The 24893-nt window shown below is 45.6% G+C and overlaps 1 protein-coding gene across 1 annotated transcript in view; it reads left to right on the forward strand.

Annotated features, from left to right (window-relative positions):
• Positions 1–24893, forward strand: part of MYPN (myopalladin) — a 2801288-nt gene that overhangs the window by 1275669 nt on the left and 1500726 nt on the right. The window contains exon 8 of the mRNA XM_069240514.1: positions 22188–22211. Coding sequence (XP_069096615.1) covers positions 22188–22211 — 24 coding nt within the window. The remainder of the gene's footprint in view (positions 1–22187; positions 22212–24893) is intronic.

Consider the following 24893-nt stretch of genomic DNA (forward strand, 5'->3'; position numbering starts at 1 on the left):
GGCACATGGTATTTCACAGCCATTTTCACTGCACTTAAGTAACTTATAAGACACTTATATGTCTAACCTTCACTTGCTGAAGGTTAGGTGCAAAGTTACTAAGTGTGAGGGCACCCTTACACAAGCAAAGGTATCCCGACATAGTTCAGGGCCATTTCCCGGGAATTTGTGAGTGCAGGGACACCATTACACGTGTGCACTACATATAGGTCAATAGCTATATGTAGCTTCACAATGGTTACTCGGAATATGGCCATGTAACATGTCTAAGATCATAGAATTGTCCCCCCCATTCCAAATCTGGTATTTGGGAGCCAATTCCATGCATCCTGGGGGCTCCACTATGGACCCCCAGTACTGCCACACCAGCCCTCTGAGGCTTGCACTGCAGCTACAGCTGCTGCCACCTCACAGACAGGGTTCTGCCCTCCTGGGGTCTGGGCAGCCCAGTCCCAGGAAGGCAGAACAAAGCATTTGCTCTGAGAGCAGGGTGTTACACCCTCTCCCTTTGGAAATAGGTGTTCAGGCTGGGGAGGGGTAGCCTCCCCCAGCCTCTGGAAATGCTTTGAGTGGCACAGGTGGTGCCATCCTTGCATAAGCCAGTCTACACCGGTTCAGGGACCCCTTGTCCCCTGCTCTGGCGCGAAACTGGATAAAGGAATGGGGAGTGACCACTCCCCTGTCCATCACCACCCTAGGGTTGGTGCCCAGAGCTCCTCTAGTGTGTCCCAGACTTCAGCCATCTTACTTTCCACTGTGTGGGGGCACTCTGGAGGGCTCTGAGTGGCCAGTGCCAGCAGGTGATGTCAGAGACCCCTCCTGATAGGTCCTTACCTGACAAGGTAGCCAATCCCCCTCTGAGGGCTATTTAGGGTCTCTCCTGTGGGTTCTCTTCAGATTCTGCTTGCAAGTTTCCTCCAGGAATCCTATGCAACTACTACTTCATCCTCGGACCTCGGATCAACCGCAGCCTGCTCCAGGAACGGCTGTAACAGCCACAAAGTATCCACAAGGGATACTTTTCCTCTGCAACTTCAGCTCCAGCCAGCAACTGCAACAGTTTCCTCGGTGTGTACGCTCTGAGGACTCCCTGTCTTCATCCTGCACCAGAAGGACCGAAGAAATCTTCCGTGGGGTGATGGAGTCACTCCCCTACTCACGCAGGCACCTTCTAAGAAGATGACTGTTACCCTTGGACTCCTCTCATAGCGACGAGCATGCTTCTAAGGACACAGAGGGTGGACCTCGTCGACATAGACTTTCCTGAGGTCCTGCTGACGCAATTTGGAGGAGTTAAGACCTTGCCATCCCTGAGAGCGACGGTACCCCTGTGTACTGTGTCTTCTTCACCTCCTGAGGCCTCTGTGCACTATTTGCAAAATTCCTTCATGCACAGCCTGGCCCAGGTCCCCAGCACTCCTTCCTGCGACGTTCAACTCGCTGAGTTGTTCTCAGGCGGTGTGGGACCTTCCTTTCTTGTGCTGCACCAACTGCGTTTTGCACCTCCTTTGTCCCCGTGTCCTGGGACTCCCGTGGGTGCTGTCTGGCATCCTGAGGGCTCTCTAAAGGGCTGAGAGCCCCCTCTTCCTCCTCACACAGAGGTAAGGCCCCCAGGTCCCTCCTGGGTCCAGCCAGCGCCATTTTAATGCAAAACACACTTTTGTCATAACCAAGGCTTGTTGGCGACTTCCAACATGAAATCACATCTGCATCCTTCTTCACGTCATGGGACATCTTCTGCATCCCACAGGAACCTGCTGGCATCTTCCTAGGGTGCATTCCTTCAGTCTTTGTCCAACCAGGGACTCTTCTTTTGCACCCTCTTCTGGGTTGGAAGGGCCTTCTGCCGTCCTGGAACTTCTTTCGACTTCTGGACTTGGTCCCCTTCTTTTGCAGGTCTTCAGGTCCAGGAATCCAGCAGTTGTTGTTTGCAGACTTGGTTGGTTACTGCAAAATCCCAATCACGAGGTGTAGTGTGTTCTAATGAAACTTGCAGTACTTTACTCCTGCTTGAATGGGCTCTGGGGTGGGGTAATTTTCTTACCTTTACTGTATTCTTACTCTCCCAGCGATTCTGCACACACTACACTTGTCTAGGGGGGAATTCGTGATTCGCATTCCACTTTCTCAGTATATGGTTTGTGTTGCCCCTAGACCTATTTTCTCCCATTGCATTCTATGGTATTTCCTATTGTTTGCACTGTCCTATGACTAATTACTTGTCTAATTGTGGTGTCTAGTGTATATAATCAAGAAGGAGTATTGCTTCTAAGATATTTTTGGTAGTGTGTCACACAAAAAAGACCTTTATTTTTGGTAACACTGAGTATTGTCTTTACTTGTGTATAAGTACTGTGTAACTATAAGTGGTATTGCATGAGCTTTACATGTCTGCTATAGCTACCTCTATCAGCCCAAGCTGCTAGAACACTACTACTTCACTAATAAGGGATAACTGGACCTGGTATAAGTTGTAAGTACCCAAGGTACCCACTACAAACCAGGCCAGCCTGCTGCACCAAGGAAGTGACGCCTCGCCGCCGACGCAGCATCACCTCCCCTGCAACTGTAAGGAACCAATGCTTCACCTCCCCTGCCTAGTAGTAAGGAACTGATGCCTCACCTCCCTATTAGCAGTAAGGAACTGACACTGCATGGGCTCCAGCGATGCCTCATCTCCCCGACTCCGTGCAACATCTTTGTTTCCTCATCACTTTCTGTACCTGGGGGCCATGAGACTCTGTGACTGGCCCGCACTCCCTCATGAGTTGTGGCAGATAGTTGGGAATGACTCAGTCCGACGCAGTGATAGTCCCAGTTGGATGTAATGTGTTTCTAAGTGCTTTACTTAGATTTAATCTTTGAAAATTCATATCTTTAGCTGTGATTGTTGTATTTGTGTTGTTTTGGTTCTGTTTTACTCTGTGTGCATGTGTGGGTGTGTGTGTATGTACAAATATTTACACATAGCCTCTGAGATAAGCCTGACTACTCATGCCAAGCTTCCAAGGGGTTGAACAGGGGCTATCTTAGCTGTGTGACTCCCTTACCCTGACTAGAGTGAGGGACCCTACATAAACAGTGTGAAAACCACTGCCAACTAGAAACCCTATCTCTATTAGTGCCCGTGCCCCCCTCATTGGTCGAGTGTGTGCTTAACAAGAAAAGCTGCATCTACTTCTGCCTGCAATCAGGATGAAACCAGGGCACATTGCGATGAGCATAATCTTATGTCCTGCACTCCCGAAGGCTGGCCCAAGCACAGACTGTCAAGTGATATCTGGCTGCAAAAACCATTTTGTCAGGCTTATGATCTCACAGCTATGAGGTCTGTGAGTTCATCTGCCCAGCAAAGTCATAGCCTTCGGGACTCATCTCCACCGCCTAATGACATGGAGGCAAAGTTAGCCTGGGCCCTTCCATCTCAAGTCCTGCAACGACAGAGGCTTCACTTTAGTCAGGGATTGGAGAGCCATGTTGACCCCCCCCTTTACTAACTTGTCACAGGATGGAGTGGGGTTAGTGATCCTCCTCATTGACCTCAACCCACACTGTGATGATTTAGGAAAGGGTGGAGTAGAGGCTAGAAGCGGGATGTAGAGAAATAGAATTTTAAAGACAGTGCACAGACTCCAGCTGCCTTCTTCCCGTACTGCCTTTAATGAGGGACACCGTAGAAGACTTGTGAGACATCGACATTTGAGGGCACTGTGGGGTGTGGAGCTCGGCAAAGCTACATAGCTGTAGTTTTCCTCCCTGTCATTTCCCCCTCATTCCCCATGTGCTCTTTCCAGTGGAGCCACCATGATCATAGAGAGTAAGAAAAATTACAAATATAACGGGAAGCGAAAAGTGAGTAAGCGAGTGAGAAATACCTATGTCTTCGGCAGCAATGCACATAAAAGATACTAAGATATCCGCAAGAGCCAGATGATGGTCAGCCTAACAATTTAGGCCCTGATTTTAAAAACAGTGGCACTGCATCCAGTGCAGCACCACCTTTCTTGTGCCCCTTAGCGCCCTCCCAGATACCACCATGTGTGCATCGTATTTAAGATACGGCGCACCGTGGCGTTAGTTAGGGGAACTAGGGTCAACATTTTTTACGCTAATTCAGAGTGTTGCAAAATTAGTGTAAAACATGTTGATGCTAATCCTGCAAAGCCCAGTGAGGCCCATTGAAAACAATGGTATGCCTCCTTTTAACCCCTGCCCTGAGTATGCGTTAAAAGTGCTGGAAAAAATGACACAAAGAAATCTCTTAGATTGCTTTGCGTCATTTTTTCAGCCCCCTAACAGGGGAACGCCCCCTTGGCATACATTATTCCTGGCGCAGGCATAATGTACCGCAAAGTTTTACAAAGTGGTGCAATACAAGCATTGCTCCACTTTGTAAATTTGGCGCAGCGACTTTGGCCTCATTGGGCCACATTAGTGTAAATAAATGATGCTAATGTGGCTCAAGGAGGCACTACGGGCTCTTAAATCTGCCCTTTGGTGTCAAAAACCTCAAAATGCCTCTCTCACACTGCATTCACAGTTCTTAATTTGTAAAATAATGAGTCCAGCGCCTAAGGAGCTGCACAGAAATCCGCGGCCGGCTTATTAAAATTTTAAACACTGAATACCAAGGCTGTGTAGATCTGAATTCACCTCAGGCCTCTTTGATGCTCTGCCAGAGACTTCCTGCCCCTTTATCTTATTTGTGCTGGTTCCTGCTTTCTCCCTCGGTGACGTTTTCATTGGGATATATTTGGCAGCTAAGACTTAGTTGTGAGACTTGACATCCCATCTGGTACCTAAAGACTAAAACAGCCAGAGAAAGAGTTACGTTGTTAAAAAAAGAACAACCGTTCCAAAATGGTTAATGCCCAACATTAGGTGTCTCTGACTGAATGGAAAAGTGTGGGGGCTCCTGTATTGCAAAAACAAGGTAAAGGCAGACAGGGAGACTGCCTGCTACCTGAAAGTAATGTAAATGTGTGCAGTTAATAAATTAGCAAATCTAAAGACTGCTTGAATCAGGTGTCAGACATGACAGTGTGTGCTCCTGGGCTGATGAACCTGTTAAATGGTACTCTAGATTAATGGACAATCATATTAACTGCTCCAAAATACACAATCTCCTTTTGAGCTGTTCACCAAAATGGTTCTGCAAACATTTGTATGTAACTAATTCTGATGGTTATCTAATTTATCTTACTGCACTTAGTTGTCTCTTTCATTCTTATCTTGTGCACATGAAAAGGGTAGGGGCCATCACAATGGAAGTCAGTAGCCTTCTTTACTCTGGCTCACTCATACACACAATGCATATACCATGCAGACCACATAGGCACAAACCAAAGAGAAACTTGGGAATAAGGATTAGTACATAGAAGTGAAACCTTTACTTGAGCAGGCCAAAAGACTTCCACTGTTGCAAAAAGGTCTGGTCACAGCTATGGATTCACAAATCACATACACTGCCGCTATCAAGTTATGTGCGGAACCCACAATAGGTGGAGTATTTCACTGTCATTAAAATTAGAGCACACTTTGTGAGCCCTTTAAGGTCAGAGGAAGGATCCAGGACCTAACTGAGGTTAGGGAATAGGCTTAGGTCTTTTGGCACATGCTAGATTCGTAATAGGCTATGGCCAAAATAAATTAAACAGTTTAACAGATACTCACAGATAGGCACTAAGGCTAGGGAAACTCAACTGTAAACCATGCAGGGTACATTAACTTCCAACACAAGAGAATTTAGTCATCAACCCTTATGATCTACATAGGTTTTCAGGAACCATAGTGAGCTATTTGGAATTTTCAAAGGACAATTGTAGATAGAGCTTCCTCACTATTCTTGTTCTATGCCTGTTTGAACAGTTCGTTTTAAGTATTATTTTCTTAGTGGTTTTGGGGCGGGCACTGTGGCACTGAGCTACAGGAGTAGTGGTGACCTCCAAGTTTATATTTTTATTCCTCAAGTGTATGCCTTGTTACTTGTAACCTTCATTTCAGCTTAGAAAATGTTTCAAACAGTTGTGGGCTTCCTTCAAAACATTCAGACCTCTCCAAATACTGGTAGGGGGTTGAATCAATTGATTAGAATTGTATCTCAGGTCACCACAAGTTGGATTCATCAGTGCAGAGAGCTGGTTGACCGGACAGGCAGATGATACTGCATACGCCTGAGTGGTACAGCAAAAGCACAAAATGGGCTTCACCTTTCTCTAACATTAACATCCCAGTATCCCCTTTCTTTACAAATGGTCTCTGAACACGGCAGAAACACACATTTACAAAGCATGCTAACAGCCTATTAAGGAACTATTGATTGTGACTAGGAATTATAGTGTGTGCACAGTCTTGTCTACTATACAAAGCCAATGTATATATCTGTATATTATGCCTAATTCATATTTTTTCTGCTAGTGGGTATGCTAGATACAGATGTCTATAATGTACAGTGAGAGTGATTATGTGCAGAGGTTGAGCTCATTGCTTTAACTTGCAGGATGTTTTAGGGTTATTTACTGCTACAGATGAGAGGTCCTACTTTTATTATCTCTCTTGCAGATTCCCTGGTGCCCAGTCAGACCAAGTCTTGTATTTCTGCTCTCATAGTGTAACTTATAGACCTTGTACAAGGCTTACTCACCAGTTGGGGATGACATGGAGACCTTTCCCCTCTCAGCTCAGTTTTAACCCTCCTACTTGACAGTTAGTCCTCTATGGGCCAGTGGCCACAGGCAACATTCCCCAGAAAGGCAGGAAGTCTGGGTTTAGTAGGTTTCCCTGGGTGGCTGCCAGGCTCAAATACATCTGCTGGCTGCATTGCTAAATTGAGTTGTTTCTGATTGCAAAAAATTGATGTCTCCAAGTTGTATTTTGGGGCTTTTTCTGTTGTGGATGCTAGGCCCAGCCTCAAAAGTGGGATACTGTTTTTATCAGGTGAAGTGTGGAAACATTGGGTGATAGGAATTTCATGGATCACCATAGATTCCCAACCTTTCTTTCTCAAAAATGTGAAGAGAATGCAAGACTTTAGCTAAGATTGTGGTTTGCTGGGCATTCTGGGCAAGAAATCATATTGGGATCCAGTCATGTCATACCTCCTTGGACTCACTTTAATGTTACATTTTCATATATATATTGGTTTAGTAGGGCTTCTGGGGCAACAGCCGAGCCTAGGTCTAAATATCACTGCTACGCACATCATCAAAATGGGATGCTTTCAATGGTGAAAATGTGATGTTTCCACATTGCGTTTTGCAGTCATTCCTGTTCGCCCCCTAGTCCTACCCATACAAGTGCAGTACTGTTTTTATTGGGAGACGAGTGGGGACACAGAACAGTAGAATGTTTATTATTATCAATTTAATTTCTCCCTTTTTGGCTTCCTAACGTAAGCTAATGTGTAAGAAAGAACACATTTTGTCGTCTGAATCACTATAGCATTTGTAACTAAAAATCAATCACTATTCTTAAAGTAAATATCTAGGCACATTTAAAAAATGCATAGGCTTCCATCATACTCATTTTCCACTCAGTAGATGTTTCCATAGGGATTGAATCATAGAGGGTACACCATAAAAAATCATTATAAAATACATTCCGATTGGTGGCTCTGGGTATGGCATGTATTTGGACAACCAACAAACAGTATATATGCATATGACAAGAATATTCTAACAAAATTAACAGGCTATTACGTTTATAAACGGGCCATTCAGACACAAAACATACAAATGAAAACTTTGTCAGCTTTTTGTATTTGTTTGCTATTTTTTGCATTATTTTTTTATTTTAACCGCCCGCCTCGCGGGAACCGACATATGGCCGCTCCGCGGTCGAAAGACAGCGGAGGCCATTCAGGCTTTCCCGCTGGGCTGGCGGGCGACCGCCAGAAGGCCGCCCGCCAGCCCAGCGGGAAACCCCTCCCCACGAGGAAGCCGGCTCCGAATGGAGCCGGCGGAGTGGGTATGTGCGACGGGTGCAGTTTGCACCGTCGCATATTTCAGTGTCTGCATTGCAGACACTGAAATACACAGTGGGGCCCTCTTACGGGGGCCCCTGCAGTGCCCATGCCATTGGCATGGGCACTGCAGGGGCCCCCAGGGGCCCCGCGGCACCCCTTACCGCCATCCTGTTCCTGGCGGGAGACCCGCCAGGAACAGGATGGCGGTAGGGGGTGTCAGAATCCCCATGGCGGCGGAGCGCGCTCCGCCGCCATGGAGGATTCTCCCGAGCAGCGGAAAGTCGGCGGGAGACTGCCGACTTTCCGTTTCTGACCGCGGCTGAACCGCCGCGGTCAGAATGCTCGACGGAGCACCGCCAGCCTGTTGGCGGTGCTCCCGTGGTAGGTGACCCTGGCGGTCACCGACCGCCAGGGTCAGAATGACCCCCTTAGTCTCTTTGGGTAAACCATGAGCAATCTACACAAATGAATCCCTTGCTGAATCTGGACTATTGTCTATTTTTTTTTTAATGTATACTTTTCAGAATTAACACGTGAATTTCACACCGGTTTCCACAACTGCAAGCAGGTTGAAACCATAACCAAGCATTTGCAATGCAATAGGTCTCACATTTGCGAGAGTTAGAGCTGCTGGAAATGTAAATGTCTAATTGGACTTTGCTTGCCACCTATATTGGTCAACGCTGCCTCATAATTTGGTCCTTTCCTGCCACATAATTCCCGTAGCCCTGCATATAACTAAAACATTGGGAGTTACAAAAATTCAAGCTCAGATAAAGGAACAATATTTTTAAAGCACCAAATACTGTGGCTGGAACAAAGCAATGGGAGAAGACCAGATAATTCAGGACAGGGAGAGGGCACTGATTATGTAGCAGTAGTTGAGTGATTAATCCACATTACAAATGGACCTAAATAACCAAATCTAAATTGTGATTTTTTAGTAAGACATAAACTACCCTTCTAAAATACAGCAATCTGAACAACTGCCAAATGGCTCCATGCCATCGTATCACCTCAAGACACTCTTGGATTTTTAGCCAGCTGCACTTAACAGGCTTATGTGTAAAGCAAAAATGACAAGGCTGAGAACGCAAAATGCTTTGCCCCAACCGTTCAGAGCTAATCTTAATGTATTGACCATGGAATGGGTGACTTGGAAGCTTAGAGAAGTACCCCTTGTTGAGATGGTGAACTCTAAGCATTAAACAACATTTACAGTGGCCTTACATCCCTCACACTCACTTCACAAACAGCAAATTACAGGACCTAGCACTGCAAATAAAGTCGAGACAAAACTGAGGGCATACAAATTTTCATTGAGAGAAAACTTGCTGTACTGCTCCAAAGGTTCCAAGGATACGCACACAATATTGTTTTACGTTGTTCATAATAAAGATGAAGTTTGTTCTCCCTCCTCCTATTTTTCACTAAAAACATATAGGGGGTCATTCTGACCCCGCGGGCGGCGGAAGCCGCCCGCCTGGCGGGAACCGCCAGAAGACCGTACCGCGGTCAAAAGACCGCAGCGGTCATTCTGACTTTCCCGCTGGGCGGGCGGGCGGCCTTTTGGTGGTCGCCCGCCAGTCCAGCGGGATTGAATCATAGAGGGTACACCATAAAAAATCATTATAAAATACATTCCGATTGGTGGCTCTGGGTATGGCATGTATTTGGACAACCAACAAACAGTATATATGCATATGACAAGAATATTCTAACAAAATTAACAGGCTATTACGTTTATAAACGGGCCATTCAGACACAAAACATACAAATGAAAACTTTGTCAGCTTTTTGTATTTGTTTGCTTTTTTTTGCATTATTTTTTTATTTTAACAATTAGGGCCTGACCCGCCTTGCGGGAACCGCCATATGGCCGCTCCGCTGGGAAAGCACCAGCAACGATGAAGCTGGCTCCGAATGGAACCGGCGGAGTTGCTGGTGTGCGACGGGTGCAGTTGCACCCGTCGCGATTTTCAGTGTCTGCCAAGCAGACACTGAAAATCTTAATGGGGCCCTGTTAGGGGGCCCCTGCAGTGCCCATACCAGTGGCATGGGCACTGCAATGGCCCCCAGGGGCCCCACGACACCCGTTCCCACCATCCTGTTTCTGGCGGTGAAAACCGCCAGAAACAGGATGGCGGGAAGGGGGTCGGAATCCCCATGGCGGCGCTGCTTGCAGCGCCGCCGTGGAGGATTCCCTGGGGCAGCGGGAAACCAGCGGGAAACCGCTGGTTTCCTTTTTCTGACCGCGGCTTTACCGCCGCGGTCAGAATGGCCCCAGAAGCACCGCCAGCCTGTTGCCGGTGCTTCCGCGGTCGTTGGCCCTGGCGGTCCATGACCGCCAGGGTCAGAATGACCCCCATAATCACAAGTACTCATTTTTGTCATGGGTTATGTTCACAAGGGTTTTTCTTTAATTTTTTTGTGATCACTTCCAAACTCAAAACTGCTTAGCCTGCTGATGGAAGAGCTTTCTATGCAGAACGCTACTGTAGGTATTGATGAAAGACACTCAGATCATTTCAATCTTCTCTGATCCTGTTTCATAGCCAGGCAGGATGCCAATGTATGGCACACATATCCCACCTGCTAAAACACTGCTGTAATTGATCTTGATGGAGACAAGATATTGTAAAGCCTAGACCTGATCTGATGCTACACCTTTTTTAAGCACATTTTTTAGAATTGTAATCTTCAGCATTAAATTCTTACCACACTCTCACCATGTAAGAGGAAATCTCAATTTCTGTGTCGTCAATTGAAAAAAACACTTTCAACTATCTAAGCTATTTTGGTTCAATAGCTGCAGTATAATAGTTCAAACATACATGCTAACCATCTCCATTTTCCAGCTTTCGCAATAAACGGTTTTGACAAAAGGGCGTGCCAGTTAAGCTTTAAACATGCTGTTCAGTTGCTTTTCTGCTTATGTTACAGTTCAAATGTATAGTACTGGTTGCAAATGCAACTCATAATATTAAGCTTCCTTTTGCTGGTATCTCTATGAACAATGTTTTTACGTAACGCTAAGTAGCGCAGAGTAGTCATTTAAGTGCTGCAAATGACAAATTACAAAATGTTAAGGTCCTCAATGTATTTCCATTAGAGAATGGAAGGTCATCAGCCTTGCCAGGATTCAGACTTGCAGCCTGTAGGTCACTGCATGTCTTAACGCTGGCGTTCAACTCACTCAGCGTTCCTGATGGCTAAACACTACAACAAAATACAAAGAACACAAACAGAAAAAAATTCAAAATGGAATGTTGTTCTTATAATTGTGTGCCATTTCCTTATCTAAAGTAGACAGTTATCTGGTGCATTCCCCCTTTTAATGAAAAGGTTTAAGACCCAGTTGCTTCACAGCCTTGCCAGGCATAAATTACTCGCAGCAGTTCCTAGAGGAACATTTTATCAGGTAACTTAACAAATGTTGTTCATCGGACTATCTTTCTCTTTTTTAATGTGGGTAATTAGCATGACCAATGTAGATTTTCCTAGTAACTTATAAAGGAAAGTCTTAATTTTATTAAAGACACAGAGGTGAGTATTATGCAATAGTCTTTTCTTTATTTTAATAGCACCTCCAGTCAAGATCAACTACAAGTCCCATAAGGCAAATAACGAACAGCCAATGGGAAAACAAAAGTAGTTCGTAGTAATGCACCAATCACAGACGTATCCATGTAATAATACCCATCGTGACTGAAAACAGCCCTCTTTTCTTGTGCGAAACTCAATGAGAAGAAAACAATGGTATAATAACACAACAAATACAAAACGCCAAACAGAGCGATAAAACTTCTTGTAAATAGAACAAAAGTCTCTGGAGGAAGACCGGCAGGTTTTGACGATCCGTCCCATGACAGTCCTTGAAAGGAAACACCGGAGAGGACACCGTACATAAAGAATCTCTATGAAGGGGTTTGCTGTGTTGAAGTAGAAGCTAAAAGGGAGGGTAACAAAATCAAAGAGTTAGAATTTGTAGCGGCGGGATAATACTCGCCTCCGTGTCTTTAATAAAATTAAGACTTTCCTTCATAAGTTACTAGGAAAATCTACATTTTATGACAAGACCGGAGGCTCCTATTATGCAATTTTAAAGCAAATCAATCACATTTAAAGAGGCATGTTGAATTGGTTTACAATAAAATACTTTAAAGACATTATCATTAGACCAGTCAGCCGACCTGAGAATATCCTCTGCGCTCCGAAAGCAGAGGTATCAATACCAGCTAAAGACATAATCTAGCGGACCCAGCGGGCCAAAGTAGGAGAAGACACAGGATTGTAAGGTTTCCTAAAGGAGATTAACAATTGGGTAGATGAGGAGTTTCTCATATCGGCTGTCCGTTGTTCATAAACTTTTAAACATTGACCCACACAGAGTTTGGGAAAACTGAAGAGAGGTTAGTTTTTGTACATCTCAACACATTAAACAGAACTCCCGAGGGGATAAAATAGCGAGCGGTAACATCCAGAGCTCTAACATCAGATAACCGTTTGAAAGATACTAAACATAAGAGCATAGCCAGCTTAGATGACAACTGCTTTAAAGATAACAAAGAATTGTCAGGCCAAGAAACAAACAATTTTAGCACTGCATTAACATCCCATAAAGAACTGTAATTAGGTTTTGGCGGATTAGAACATTTTACTACCTTTAACAGATGGTAGACTAACGGGTGTTCACCAATAGGCTTTCCTTGAAAGTAATCGTGAGCAGAAGAAATCGCCGACCTATATAAATTCATAGTTCGGAAGGACTTACCCTTACTGGCTTCTGCCGCCAGAAAGTTGACCATCAAAGACACATCCGCTGTAAAGGGATCAACTTGTCTTCCCAAACACCAGCAACACCAGAGAGACCAAGCTGATCTATAAGCCTTCTTTGTCCCAGGAGCTGTAGCCCGGTCAATGAAGGTTGCAGCTTCTGCCGAAATAGAAACGCTTAGATCGGGATTCCCTGAAATTTTCCAAGCCGATAAGATCAGGGACTCTTGAAGAATTAGACTGTGACGGAGGGCTTGGGGATTAGTCAGAAGGTCTGGAAAGGAGGGTATCAGAATCGGGGTTTCGATTGACAGTTCCAGGAGGGAAGGGAACCACACCTGGGAGTGCCAGTAAGGGACTATGAGGACTATAGAAGCTCATTGACGTCTGACTTGTGCCAGTACTCTGGGAATCAAGGTAAAAGGAGGAAAGGCGTAATTGAGGGAAGACACCCAATCCTGAGTAAACGCATCGAAGGCTATAGCTAGAGGGTCCGGATGCCAGCTGAAAAATCGTGGAAGTTGAGCGTTTAGACATGATGCAAAGAGATCTATATGGAAGGGTCCCCACTTGTGTAGCAGGACGTTGAACACCTGTAGGTTGAGCATCCAGTCGCTGGAATCCTGAAAAAAACGGGAGTACCAGTCCGCTAGTACATTGAGGTTGCCCGGAAGATATTCGGCTTGAACAGAGATTTTGTTTTGAAGACAGAACTCCCAAAACCCTTTTGCTAATTCCGCTAAAGGTTTGGATATTGTGCCTCCTAGCTGATTGATGTAGCGCACCGCTGAAATGTTGTCCATTCTGAGCAGAACCAAACAAGAAATCTTGTCTCTCGCGAGGCTCCTGATTGCAAAGGAGCCGGCAAGCATCTCTAAACAGTTTATGTGCAATTTTGACTCCTCTCAAGACCATGAGCCTCCAGTCGAGGTTGCACCACACCGGGCTCCCCAACCCGACAGACTTGCATCTGACTCTAATACAAGATCTGGGGCGGATGCGAAGATAGTCCTGCCGTTCCAGGCGTCTAAATGGTCTATCCACCACTGGAGTTCTGCACGTGAATCTTGGTCTAGAGCTATAACATCTGAATAAGCTAGACCCTTTTGGATATGACAAATTTTTAGCCTTTGTAATGCACGATAATGCAGAGGACCCGGAAAGATCGCTTGAATTGAGGAAGAAAGCCGACCCACAATCCTTGCTAAAGATCTGAGGGATATACAAGAACTGCGAAGGATCAGAAGAATTTCTGACTTTATGGATTTGATCTTTGATGACGGTAGAAGGAGAGTAGCTGATACGGAATCCACTAAAAACCTAGAAACTCGATTTGTTGAACTGGATCCAAGGAAGATTTTTCGTAATTTACGATAAAACCCAGATCCTCCAACAGAGTGCAAGCAAGGCGAACCTGAGACAGTAGCAAGGTGCGACTCTGACTCATGATCAGAATGTCGTCGAAGTAAATCACCAGAGGGATGCCTCGAGCTCTGAGAAAAGCCACCACTGGCTTTATTAGTTTCGTGAAGCACCACGGGGCGGAGGAAAGGCCGAAGGGAAGAGAAGTGAAACGAAAGTACTGATCTGCCCAGTGGAATTGAAGAAACTTCTGAGAGGTGGGATCAATGGGGACCGAAAGGTAAGCATCCTGAAGATCCAACCTTACCAACCAATCTCCTTGTAGTAGAGTATCTCTGAGATGAAGAATGGTCTCCATCTTGAAATGACGATATAGAACAAACTGATTGAACTGTTTCAGATTGGTGACTGGACGCATCTTTTTGTTCTTTTTCTGAACTAGAAAAACGGAGCTGAGGAAACCTGAAGAATCTAGTGAACAAGGAATAATCGCCTGTTTTTGCAAAAGAGACTGCACTTCTAACAAAATTAAATTTGTCATTTCAAGCGAAAGTTGAGGAGGAGGAGGAAAATTCTCTTGAAAAGGTTCTGAAAAGAGTTCTATAACATAACCTTGTACTGTATTTAAAACCCAAGGATCTCTTGTAAGATCTTCCCATTTTGACAGACATTGAGCAATGAGACCCCCCACCACAGGAGTACAGGTATTCTGACTTACCGGCTTGTGCAGCGTATCTGGTGTTACGGCCTCTCTTAGCCCTGAAGCCCCTGCTTCTTTGGGGGTAGAATTGAGGCCTGTAGTCTTGAGAGGTGTTATGATAGGGACCGCAGGAACCTTGTTTGGCGTACGATCGGCTGGCAAAGCGGTTCCTACCTCTGCCGGCCCTGGTGAAAACCCGAGAAGCAAACATCTTTTTTAACGATTGTTGCACTTGTCCAACGAGGAGAAGGTAGCCACATACTTGCTGAGCTCCTTGATGAATGAATCACCAAACAGCAAGCCTTCCGCTTTTACACCCGGATCTGAACCAGCTAGGTTAGCCAGTTTTGGGTCCAGCTTGAGTAGGAGTCCTTTCCTCCGTTTGTGAGTAATGGAAGAATTAGCATTCCCCAACAGGCAAACAGCATGCTGTGCCCATAGAGAGAGTTCCTCTGGGTCAATGGACACATGTTCCAGCCGAGCTGATTCCGCAATATCAAATATGCGGGTCAAGGGACCCACAATGTCCAAAAGCTTATCTTGGCACGTGGAACAAGCTTTATCTACCCCTTTATGGGGGTCCTTGCCGTATTTAGTAAAAAACGTAAGGAGTGAAGAGTCAATCGCCGGTGTCGCTGTTATTTTTTAAGACAAAGCAGGGCGGGGACACTCTGATTTCAGTTTCGCCCGGACCTGTTTATCCAGGGGGGTTCGGAGTCTGGCAGTCACGTAGTCCGCCACATGATATGAGGGGACCCACTCTGTGGAATTTGGGTGTTGAATATCACAAGGTACCCCTTCTGAATCAAGAATCGTGTTGGACCCTAAAGAATGTTTGGCTTTTTTGTGTGGAGGAGGGGAGAACAACTCTCCAACGTCCTTGTCGGAACTATCGGCATCCGAGTCAGGGTCGTTAATTTTGTCATCTGTGTCCAAAATTGTTGTTATTTTAATAGGGGACAATATGTGTTTAGATTTAGCCATGCTTTTCCGTACAGACTTAGCTATTAACCCCTCCTTGTTAGGAGGCCCTTGAGGAACCACGTCCTCCGCCATGTGTGAAAAACTGTCACTTCCAGTTAGCGTCGCCTTTACATTTTTTTAAGGGATTTGACGCTTTCTGCTTTCCCCCGCAGAATGGGCCAGCATGGTCTTGGACACAATATTTACCACAGAGTTCTCTACATTTTTTTAAAGTTTTTGCCACGAGGTAGCCATAGCCTGATCCACAGAAGTTTGAATAAAATCATTTAAATGCTCCTTCAGGACATCTTCCTCCTCCTCTTGAGATAAGTGTGAATGAGTGCTGTCCGTGGTGATGGCTGAAATCAACAAACTTATTATAGGGCAGGCAAGGGTTAAGCCTCTCTCAAAGAGAGGAAAAAGAGGTGTCCGGCTCCGCCTACGGGCATGGTTTCCTGAAAAATCTGAGCCGGGAGCTCAGAGAGCAAACAGTGAGGAGACCGGCTTCAACTGAGCACCACTACGACCGAGGTCCGGAGCGCAGCAGGAGACTGCCAGCATACGAGCCGAGGTATGCGCGAGTGACTCCTCAACACGCGAAGGCTAAAAATGCCTACGTGCGCTGAAGAGAGAAAACGGTCAAAGTGACTGTTTAACAAGCGTGCGCAACGCGAGCTCTGTTAAATGAATGCGGCTGACGAGCCGACAAACAACCAGGCATATTAAACGTTTGAAACATGCAATCACCCAGCGCATTAATGAAACGCGCTAATACATTAATTAAACAAGAAGAAAATAATACTTATCTTGACTGAGGAGCAGCAAGAAAAAGAGGACTGTTTTCAGTCAAGATGGGTATTATTACATGGATACGTCTGTGATTGGTGCATTACTACGAACTACTTTTGTTTTCCCATTGTCTGTTCGTTGTTTGCCTTATGGGACTTGTAGTTGATCTTGACTGGAGCTGCTATTAAAATAAGGAAAAGACTATTGCATAATAGGAGCCTCCGGTCTTGTCATAAAATGAGAAATTTCCTAGCTATCGTGAAGGAAAGTTTCAATTCTATTAAGGACACAAAGCCGAGGATGATGCAGTTCTTTCTTCACTTTTTATTACACAGCAAGTTCAAAGTTCAACAACAGAAAACATTAAAACCACAAATCCCATGAGTCTGTAGTCATGGCAACCATAATCCAATGAACAACTATAACGCCGACAGTATAAATGCCTCAAAGTAACGTCATCCTCCCTCGACTTCACTGCGAAGGGACATCTGAACATCAAGTAGTCGCTGTCTCCGGACCTAAGAGAGATTGTAAACAGCATCTGACAACCCGAAATGTAATTCCAATAAGTACAACTAAAACCAGGAGTAGCATGAAGTATACAATGCAAACAATGCATAGAATAAACCCACAACCTGGTATCTGTTAACAGAATCGCATATCCACCCATATACAATGCCCAGCACGTAGACAGAGACCGTTAAAAGCGGAGAATGCACTCCGAAAAAAACAAAAAAGGCAAGTATACCACCTTGAACGTGATCCAACTGTCCTCTCCGGGTGGGAAGGAACGGATTGTGTGACGGGTGGGATAATCCTCGCCTCCGTGTCCTTAACAGAATTGAAACTTTCCTTCACGATAGCTAGGAAATTTCTCATTCTATGACAGGACCAGAGGCGAGGATTATGACTGGTATCTGGTGCACCAGACAGAAATGCCAAAAATCCTTCGCCAATTCGGCCAGTGCCCTCGACCGGGTGCCCCCCCCAGTGGGTTGATATACTGAACCGCCGATATATTGTCCATCCGAAGGAGCACCACACAAGAGACCCTGTCCCGAGTCATGGACTTGATCGCGAACGAACCCGCTAGGAGTTCCAGGCAATTGATATGCAGGTTGAGTTCCTGGGGCGTCTAACGACCACCGAAGGAAAGGTCCCCGCATCGGGCTCCCCAACCTAGCAGACTGGCATCCGACTCTATGATCAGATCGGGAGAGGAACCAAAGATGGCCCTGCCGTTCCAGGCCTCCATGTGGTCCAACCACCAAAGCAACTCTGTCTTGGCCTCCGAATTGAGGGCAATCCGTTCAGAGTAAGTCAGCCCCCGGCGCAGATGATGCGCCTTGAGGCGCTGGAGGGCCCTGTAATGAAGAGGGCCTGGAAAAATTGCAATCTTCTGGAGCGGAAGACTCAGAGAAGCCACTTGGGAATCTACCAGGAAACCCAAGAAAGTCATTGATTGCGAGGGGGTCAGATCGGACTTCTGGAAGCTGATCACAAACCCCAGATCTTGCAACAGCGCAATAGTCATGTTCAAATTGGATATAAGAAGAGGTTTGGACTGGTCCACCAAAAGGACATCGTCCAGATAGATAATGAGGCGAATTCCCCTTGAACGAAGTAATTCCACCACCGGTTTGAGAAGCTTGGTGAAGCACCAAGGGGCTGAAGAAAGGCCGAAGGGGAGAGAGGTGAACTCGAACACTTGTTGTCGCCACCAAAATTGCAGAAACCTGCGATGCGGAGGGAAAATGGGGACCGTGAGGTACGCGTCCTTGAGGTCTAGACGAACCATCCAGTCCCCTTGGAGTAAAATGCCCCTCAGGAGGTGAATACCCTCCATCTTGAAGTGCCGATAGACAACCCAGTCGTTGAAGGCACGCAGATTGATCACCGGACGAAACCCTTTGTCCTCCTACTCGACAAGGAAAATATTGCTGACGAAACCCCTTGGGTGAAGCGACGTGGGGCAAATAGCGTCTTTGCGAAGCAACTCCCGTACCTCTGCGTCTATGAGGAGGGAGTCTGAGTCCGAAAAAACCATAGGCTTGGAAATCGAATGCTGAACTGGGGTCCCCCAGAACTCTATGTGAAAGCCTGACACTGTCTACAAGACCCATGCGTCTGAGGTGAGGAGTTCCCAGTTCTGTCTGAACCAGCGGAGTCACCCTCCCAGTTTTTGAGTGAAAGAAGTGGTAATCCTTACCCGAGGTTCCTCCTGGGGCAATGGCTGCACCACGGGCTCCTCTACCCGCTTTCCTTCGTCCTTTACACCTGTTGGGGAAGAAAGTTCCCTGATGACCGTCTTGCCAACCGAACTGTCGAGAAGTTCCAGGGCCTTGTTGGAATTGGCGGTCGGAAGAGCGACCCCTTCCTCGTCCGGCTCCGCCAAAAACCTTTCCGGGAAAAATCTTCTTTATCGACGATTGGACCTTATCCAGGGCCGAAAAAGTGGCCACAAATTTCCCAAGTTCCTTGACGAAGGGGTCGCCGAACAAATTCCCCTGCGCCACTGCCCCTGCCTCCGAAGATGACAGTTCCCCTAGCTTGGGGTCAATCTTAATAAGCAGGGAACGGCACCTCTCCGCTGAAATAGCGCAGTTGGCATTGCCAAGAAGGCATAACGCCCTCTGGGCCCAACCCGCAACAACTTCTGTCTGAAGAGGTGTACTTGACAATTTGGCACGCTCGGCCAACTGGATAATTTGAGTCAGAGGTCCAACTACGTCCAGGAGCTTATCCTGGCATGCTCGCCAAGACCTATTGATCCCTTTTTTAGGATCCTTCACATACTTCCTGATGAAGGTACATAGTTTCGGGTCTATCTCTGGGGTGGCAGCCACCCTATCAGGGAGGGTAGGACGGGGGCATTCGGCTCTGAGCCGCGCCAGCACATCCTTATCTAAAGGTTGGCGAAGTTTACCCGCCATGTAGTCTGCCACCTTGGGATCCGGGTGCCACTCAGATGAGCGGGGGTGATATATGCCCTCCAGCTCAAACATGTCGGAATCCGACTCTCCCGGATCCTGGGATTCCAGGAGAGAGGCTCCTGGGCGCCACGAACGACCCGTTTCCACCTCCTCCACCGAGGAGGAATTCCCCTCAGAGTCGCCAACCATGCCCACTGAAGACCCCAGAAGGAGGTCCGATTTGGGGTGACACTTGTCACCAGTAACCCCGGGCTGCGTGCGTGCACTCTTATCGGGGAGGGTAGAAAAAGACTCCGCTTCCCCGAGGTGCTCCGCAGCACGCTTGCGTGGTTTCCTGGGGGATGCCTCATGAGCAACCCCAGTCACGCCTTGCCCTCTATAGACCTGTGCGGCCAGCTGCGCTATGCTCTCCTTAATAGGCGACAGGACGACATCCACCCCAGGGGGGAGGGGATGGAGAGAAGGGGCCTCAGGAGACATGAGGGGAAAAGACTCCTGATCCTGGGCAGGTTGCATACCGCTCATGAGGGTAAAGCAGGAGAAAAAAAATTACGCCCCAAAACCTTGTGGGGTAACCCCCTCCTACTCCTGTCACAGATAGAGCTTAAAGCCCACCAGCAGAAAAACGGTACACAAAACCCGTGTGACCATCCAGGCCGAGCGAACCTCCCGCTCAGGGTAAATCAACCAAGACGGTGTCACAGGAGGGCGCAAATCACAGGGCAGACAAAATTTTGCCCTACCGCATTATAAAAACGCAGCGCCGAGCATTAAACACTCGCAGGCTGCGAACGTGAATGTAGAAACCGTGACGCGTGCCCTCCAGAGGGCCCCACGCGTAACCGCAATGTAAACGCGCTCGGGCTCACAAGCCTACCGCGCACGCGTAGCAACAGCGTTGCTACAACAGAAGCACGTGAAAGGAATGTTCCGCTTGACGCTCGCAAGCCAAATTATCAAATACACACTTTCGTGACCAAGTCAAAAGATCGTAGAGGCAGAAAGCACTTGTCTGTCACTGCGAGCAGGGAAGAAAGAGGGAGGGTGACGTTACTTTGAGGCATTTATACTGTCAGCGTTATCGTTGTTCATTGGATTATGGTTGCCATGACTACGGACTCATGGGATTTGTGGTTTTAATGTTTTTTTGTTGTTGAACTTTGAACTTGCTCTGTAATAAAAAGTGAAGAAAGAACTGCATAATCCTCGCCTCCGGTCCTATCATAGAACTGAGTGGCGGACAATATATTCGGCAGGGACAGTACTAACTTGAACAATATGTGAGACATACTGAACTGAGGCTGGAAAAGAGTTAACAATGGGGAGTAAAAGACCAACGGAAACTAATGCCAAGAGGCCCAGTTTAAGTTACACATAAAACAAGTAACAGGCAACTACTTTGCAAAATCATATGACAGGTGCAAGATAATGATAAGTATATATTCTTTTTCTGCATTAGTAATCTGCACACACGAGTTGCTGAAATTAAAAATAAAAAACAAATGGGAAAATATATTATTAACTATAGTCACTAATCGTAGAAGCTTTACTTACTAACCCTGCACATTGCAGTCGCTATAACAATTGTTCACGGATATGCGGCAATCGAGTTCGCACTGTTCGCAACGTGGCCGCCATACGCGAAGAGGAAAGATAAAAAAACAAAATAGTTCACCTACGCTGAAGTATATCAGCAATCGTGCAATTATCCATGTAACAGGGGTAGTCTGCAAGACAGTAACAAAACTGCCCCTAGGCTGGACAAACGTGAAACATTCACCAATAAATCAAGTGATTTTTAAAAGACAAGCCCACAAAAGAGTGAATGTGATAGGTGTGCGGTGGGCGTGGTTAGAAGCCCACAATTCTTCCAACAGGTGAAAGCGCCTGCGCGCTCGACCTAAAAATAGGGAAAGTGGACTTTCACCAGGCCACTTTGGTATAAGAATCTCTTTCCAGTCTGAGTGATAAATCCCCGTCAGAGAATTATGATACTGTTTTCACTAAATTGCGCTGTAGAATTCCGTAATTTACCACAACTGTGTAGTTCACACCATACGCAATGTCAGACTATCTTTGTGAATGACGTGACTTCATACTTCAGTTTGCCATGAACGTTTTTTCCGGATGATAAGACAAAAGATGCTTCTGTTATTTACACGCTCAAGAGAGATGGTAAGAGCTACTCATGTGCTACATTTTAAAAGATTATACCCGATTAAGTGATCTTTAAATAATGGTGTACTGTTCTGGTAATCAAGAGACACTTTGAAAGCATAAGAGTCACTGTACCAAAAGATAGCTTGTTTTCAATAAATTCTATAAATTCGTTTGACAAAATATGCCTTTAAAATACACCACTGAAGACCATTTTGTATTTTTAAATGCTTGATGATTGACCGGTCTAGACATGCCCTGCAAAGTTTTCGCTCGCCTGCTATGCCTCGACAGTAGCACTTGGAAAGGCCAATGACGGAAGCGGGACTGCATTTTCGATTTTAAAGTGCCCTGTTGTAACCCTTCCGTTGAGACATATATACATATATATATTACTGATAAAATGACACATGTTTTTTTCATTGTAGTGAACCAAATATATTTAGAAGACGAATAGACGTAGGATTAGTATTGAGTCAAACATTATTTTAGGACGAAAAAATATTAACTTCTGATACGTGATTTTCTTTTTTTCTACCTTTAGAACCTCGATCAGTGGATGAGCCAGGTGAGAAATACAATGTAATTATATGTAACGTGCGTATCATTTTGTCATGCACTTTGGGTTTTCTGAGAGTGCTTTGTCATGTATAAAGAAAAATTAAGTGAACCGTGAATGATATCACAAAGCCTTATCTTCTACCTCACAATTCATGATTTGCAAAGAACAGTAGGAAGGAAAGGTCGGGAAAGGGTGCCGAAGAGAGACGGAATGCGTGATCAGGTAAGGAAAGAGAAGATTAGGAAATGGAAGAAAGCATCTTTATGGTATGCTATGTTGGATTTAACGTGGTGTTATTTTAATTGTTGTCACTGTGTTAAATCAATGCAACCACATACACCTACTGGGGAATTATAAGCAACATGCCCCTTCTTCAGACTAAAGTTGCCTCTTTTTTTCTTTTCTTTGAAGTTAGTTTTATTGTATGTACTTTAAATTCACTAGTACCATGTTTAAGAGCAAGATCAGGATGTGCACAGTTCACACTCTTTTTTTATACATTCTTTACTGATGTTCATCATAATAAACCCCTTGGGTGCTGGCATAGGGTATAGGCCTTCGTTATTGCATAAAGAACATCAGCATAGCAAGAACAGGAATAAAACATGGTACATTTCACTCTAGAATGGCAGTCCTTCCATTCCCTTGTTAAAAACCGTGTCAACAGAGAATTCATATGTCTCACACTCAGTCTTTTAATGTAAACAATTTTTGTAATCAAAGCAAACGAACACAAGTTTTCACACTTCTCAGACTTTCCGTAACATAGGTAGATATCACCTTCTTTCAGACAATAATAATAGAGGGGATGTCTTCCCCCAGTTTCCTGAAGCCAAAAAGGAAGTGCTACCATTCATCATATGCATGAAATCCTCGCAGACGTTTCCTATTCCCAACCCCATTCCATTCCATCTCAACCTCAGACCTACAGTGCCGATGGTGATGATCCAGGGACACATGTAACGAGGGTCTGCGCTCAATGGATCCGTAAGCTGCATGGATGGGCCCTAGACACTCTCAAAGATATAAAGCCTGTCTTGGATTTTGTAGACTTGTCTCTCCAATGTGGCTAATCTGTAGAGCAGAGTCGTCCATTCTTGGTGCATTGGCCTGTTCAGCGTGCACTAGCGGTTAAAGATGTATATTTTTGCCAACATAAGGGTTGTCGACATCCATATCATTCAATGGGAGGAAGCATCGCCTCAGTCAGACATGTTGTGTAATGTGGCTTGTTTGGCCGAACCGACTAAGTGACATAGACTGGTGCTGTGTGTCCCAGATATTGTTCCAGTTGTGTACAGGACCACAATATGTGGAGAAGATCGGTCACATTCTGGGGCTTGCATCTGCAGCAATCTCCTGCAAATATCACCTATTGTGAGCCAGGCTTTCTTCAATTTATGTGGGGACAAGTACCTATTGTTAAGCACTTTGAAGTATGAGTACAGTAGCTTGGCTTCTCTCAAGGCATAATCATGATGTTCCATGAGAGCCAACCATTTGTTGTCTGTGAAACCTCTAGTTATTCTCGCCTGCCAGTATACCTTAATCTCATGGTTAGTTGTCCCTGAATACAATGTATCGATAAAGATCTGGTAGGTATTAGAGCCTATGCCTTTGGATTATTCCAGTGTTATAAAGTATTTCAAAGTTGGTGACTTAGGCAGAGTAGTGGGTGTCTGGACCAAGCCTCTAGGCAGACGTTGCTGTAGATATCTGTATTGCTAGTATTGTGTGAAATCTGAGCAGAGAGTCTCAAATTACTTCTATCCGTCCTCCCCAGAAAGGTCACCAATCATACTAATCTCACAGGTTTCCCATGGAGCCCAGTTAACTACCTTCTACCCTATAATGATAGCCATGTTGGACAACAGTGGCAGGCTGCGGTGTATGCGGTCATCCATTCTTAACAATTTATGAGAATTCCTCCAGGTTAGTCACATCACCTTAGTCGCAGGTGAGCTTGTGTGGGCACCTGGGGTTTTGTTGCTAGACAGTATGCCCAGCCCAGGTGGAGCATTCCATAGGCACCCACAGAGGCAGTTCAGTGCTTTCAGTAAGCAGATACACCAGTTGCAGCATGTAGTGTGGGGGATAGTACAGGTACATATCCAGGAGTTGTAACTCTGTGTGTCTGTGTGTGGTTTTGAGGGTTTTACTCTGAGTTTTTGCCCACCCATACAAACATCTTGATGCTTTTGTTTATCTTAGGTAGCACCTCTTTAAGTATCGAGATGGGCATTGTGCCTAGCACATAGCTGAACCTACTGTCTGTCACCATCTTAACAACCTGTATCCTTGCTAACATCTGAAGAAGTCATTTTTAGTACTTGTCTCCAGTGGTTGCTGATTGTCGGTTTTCCAGGTCTCTGTTGACAAGAATGCACAGGTATTTCAAATTGGAGGTCTTCCAAGTAAAATCATAGTTGTTGTTTGCACTTCTGGTCAGGTATTTATGTATAGATAGTACTTCGCTCTTACTCCAAATGATTCTGAGTCCAGAAACAACAGAAAAGGAATCAAATAAAGATTCAAAATGTAGTATTGAGTCGTCGAGGTCGCTGAGTGTTAGGAAGATATCATCTGCATATAATGACATTTTTGTTGGCCCTGCCAAGGTCTCAGTTCCATTATTTGGTGATTCTGTGTAATTGCGGTCACCAGTGTCGGGTTGGCTTTCATTGTAAC

The sequence above is a fragment of the Pleurodeles waltl genome, chromosome 6 (assembly GCF_031143425.1).
Source record: "Pleurodeles waltl isolate 20211129_DDA chromosome 6, aPleWal1.hap1.20221129, whole genome shotgun sequence".
Taxonomy (NCBI): domain Eukaryota; kingdom Metazoa; phylum Chordata; class Amphibia; order Caudata; family Salamandridae; genus Pleurodeles; species Pleurodeles waltl.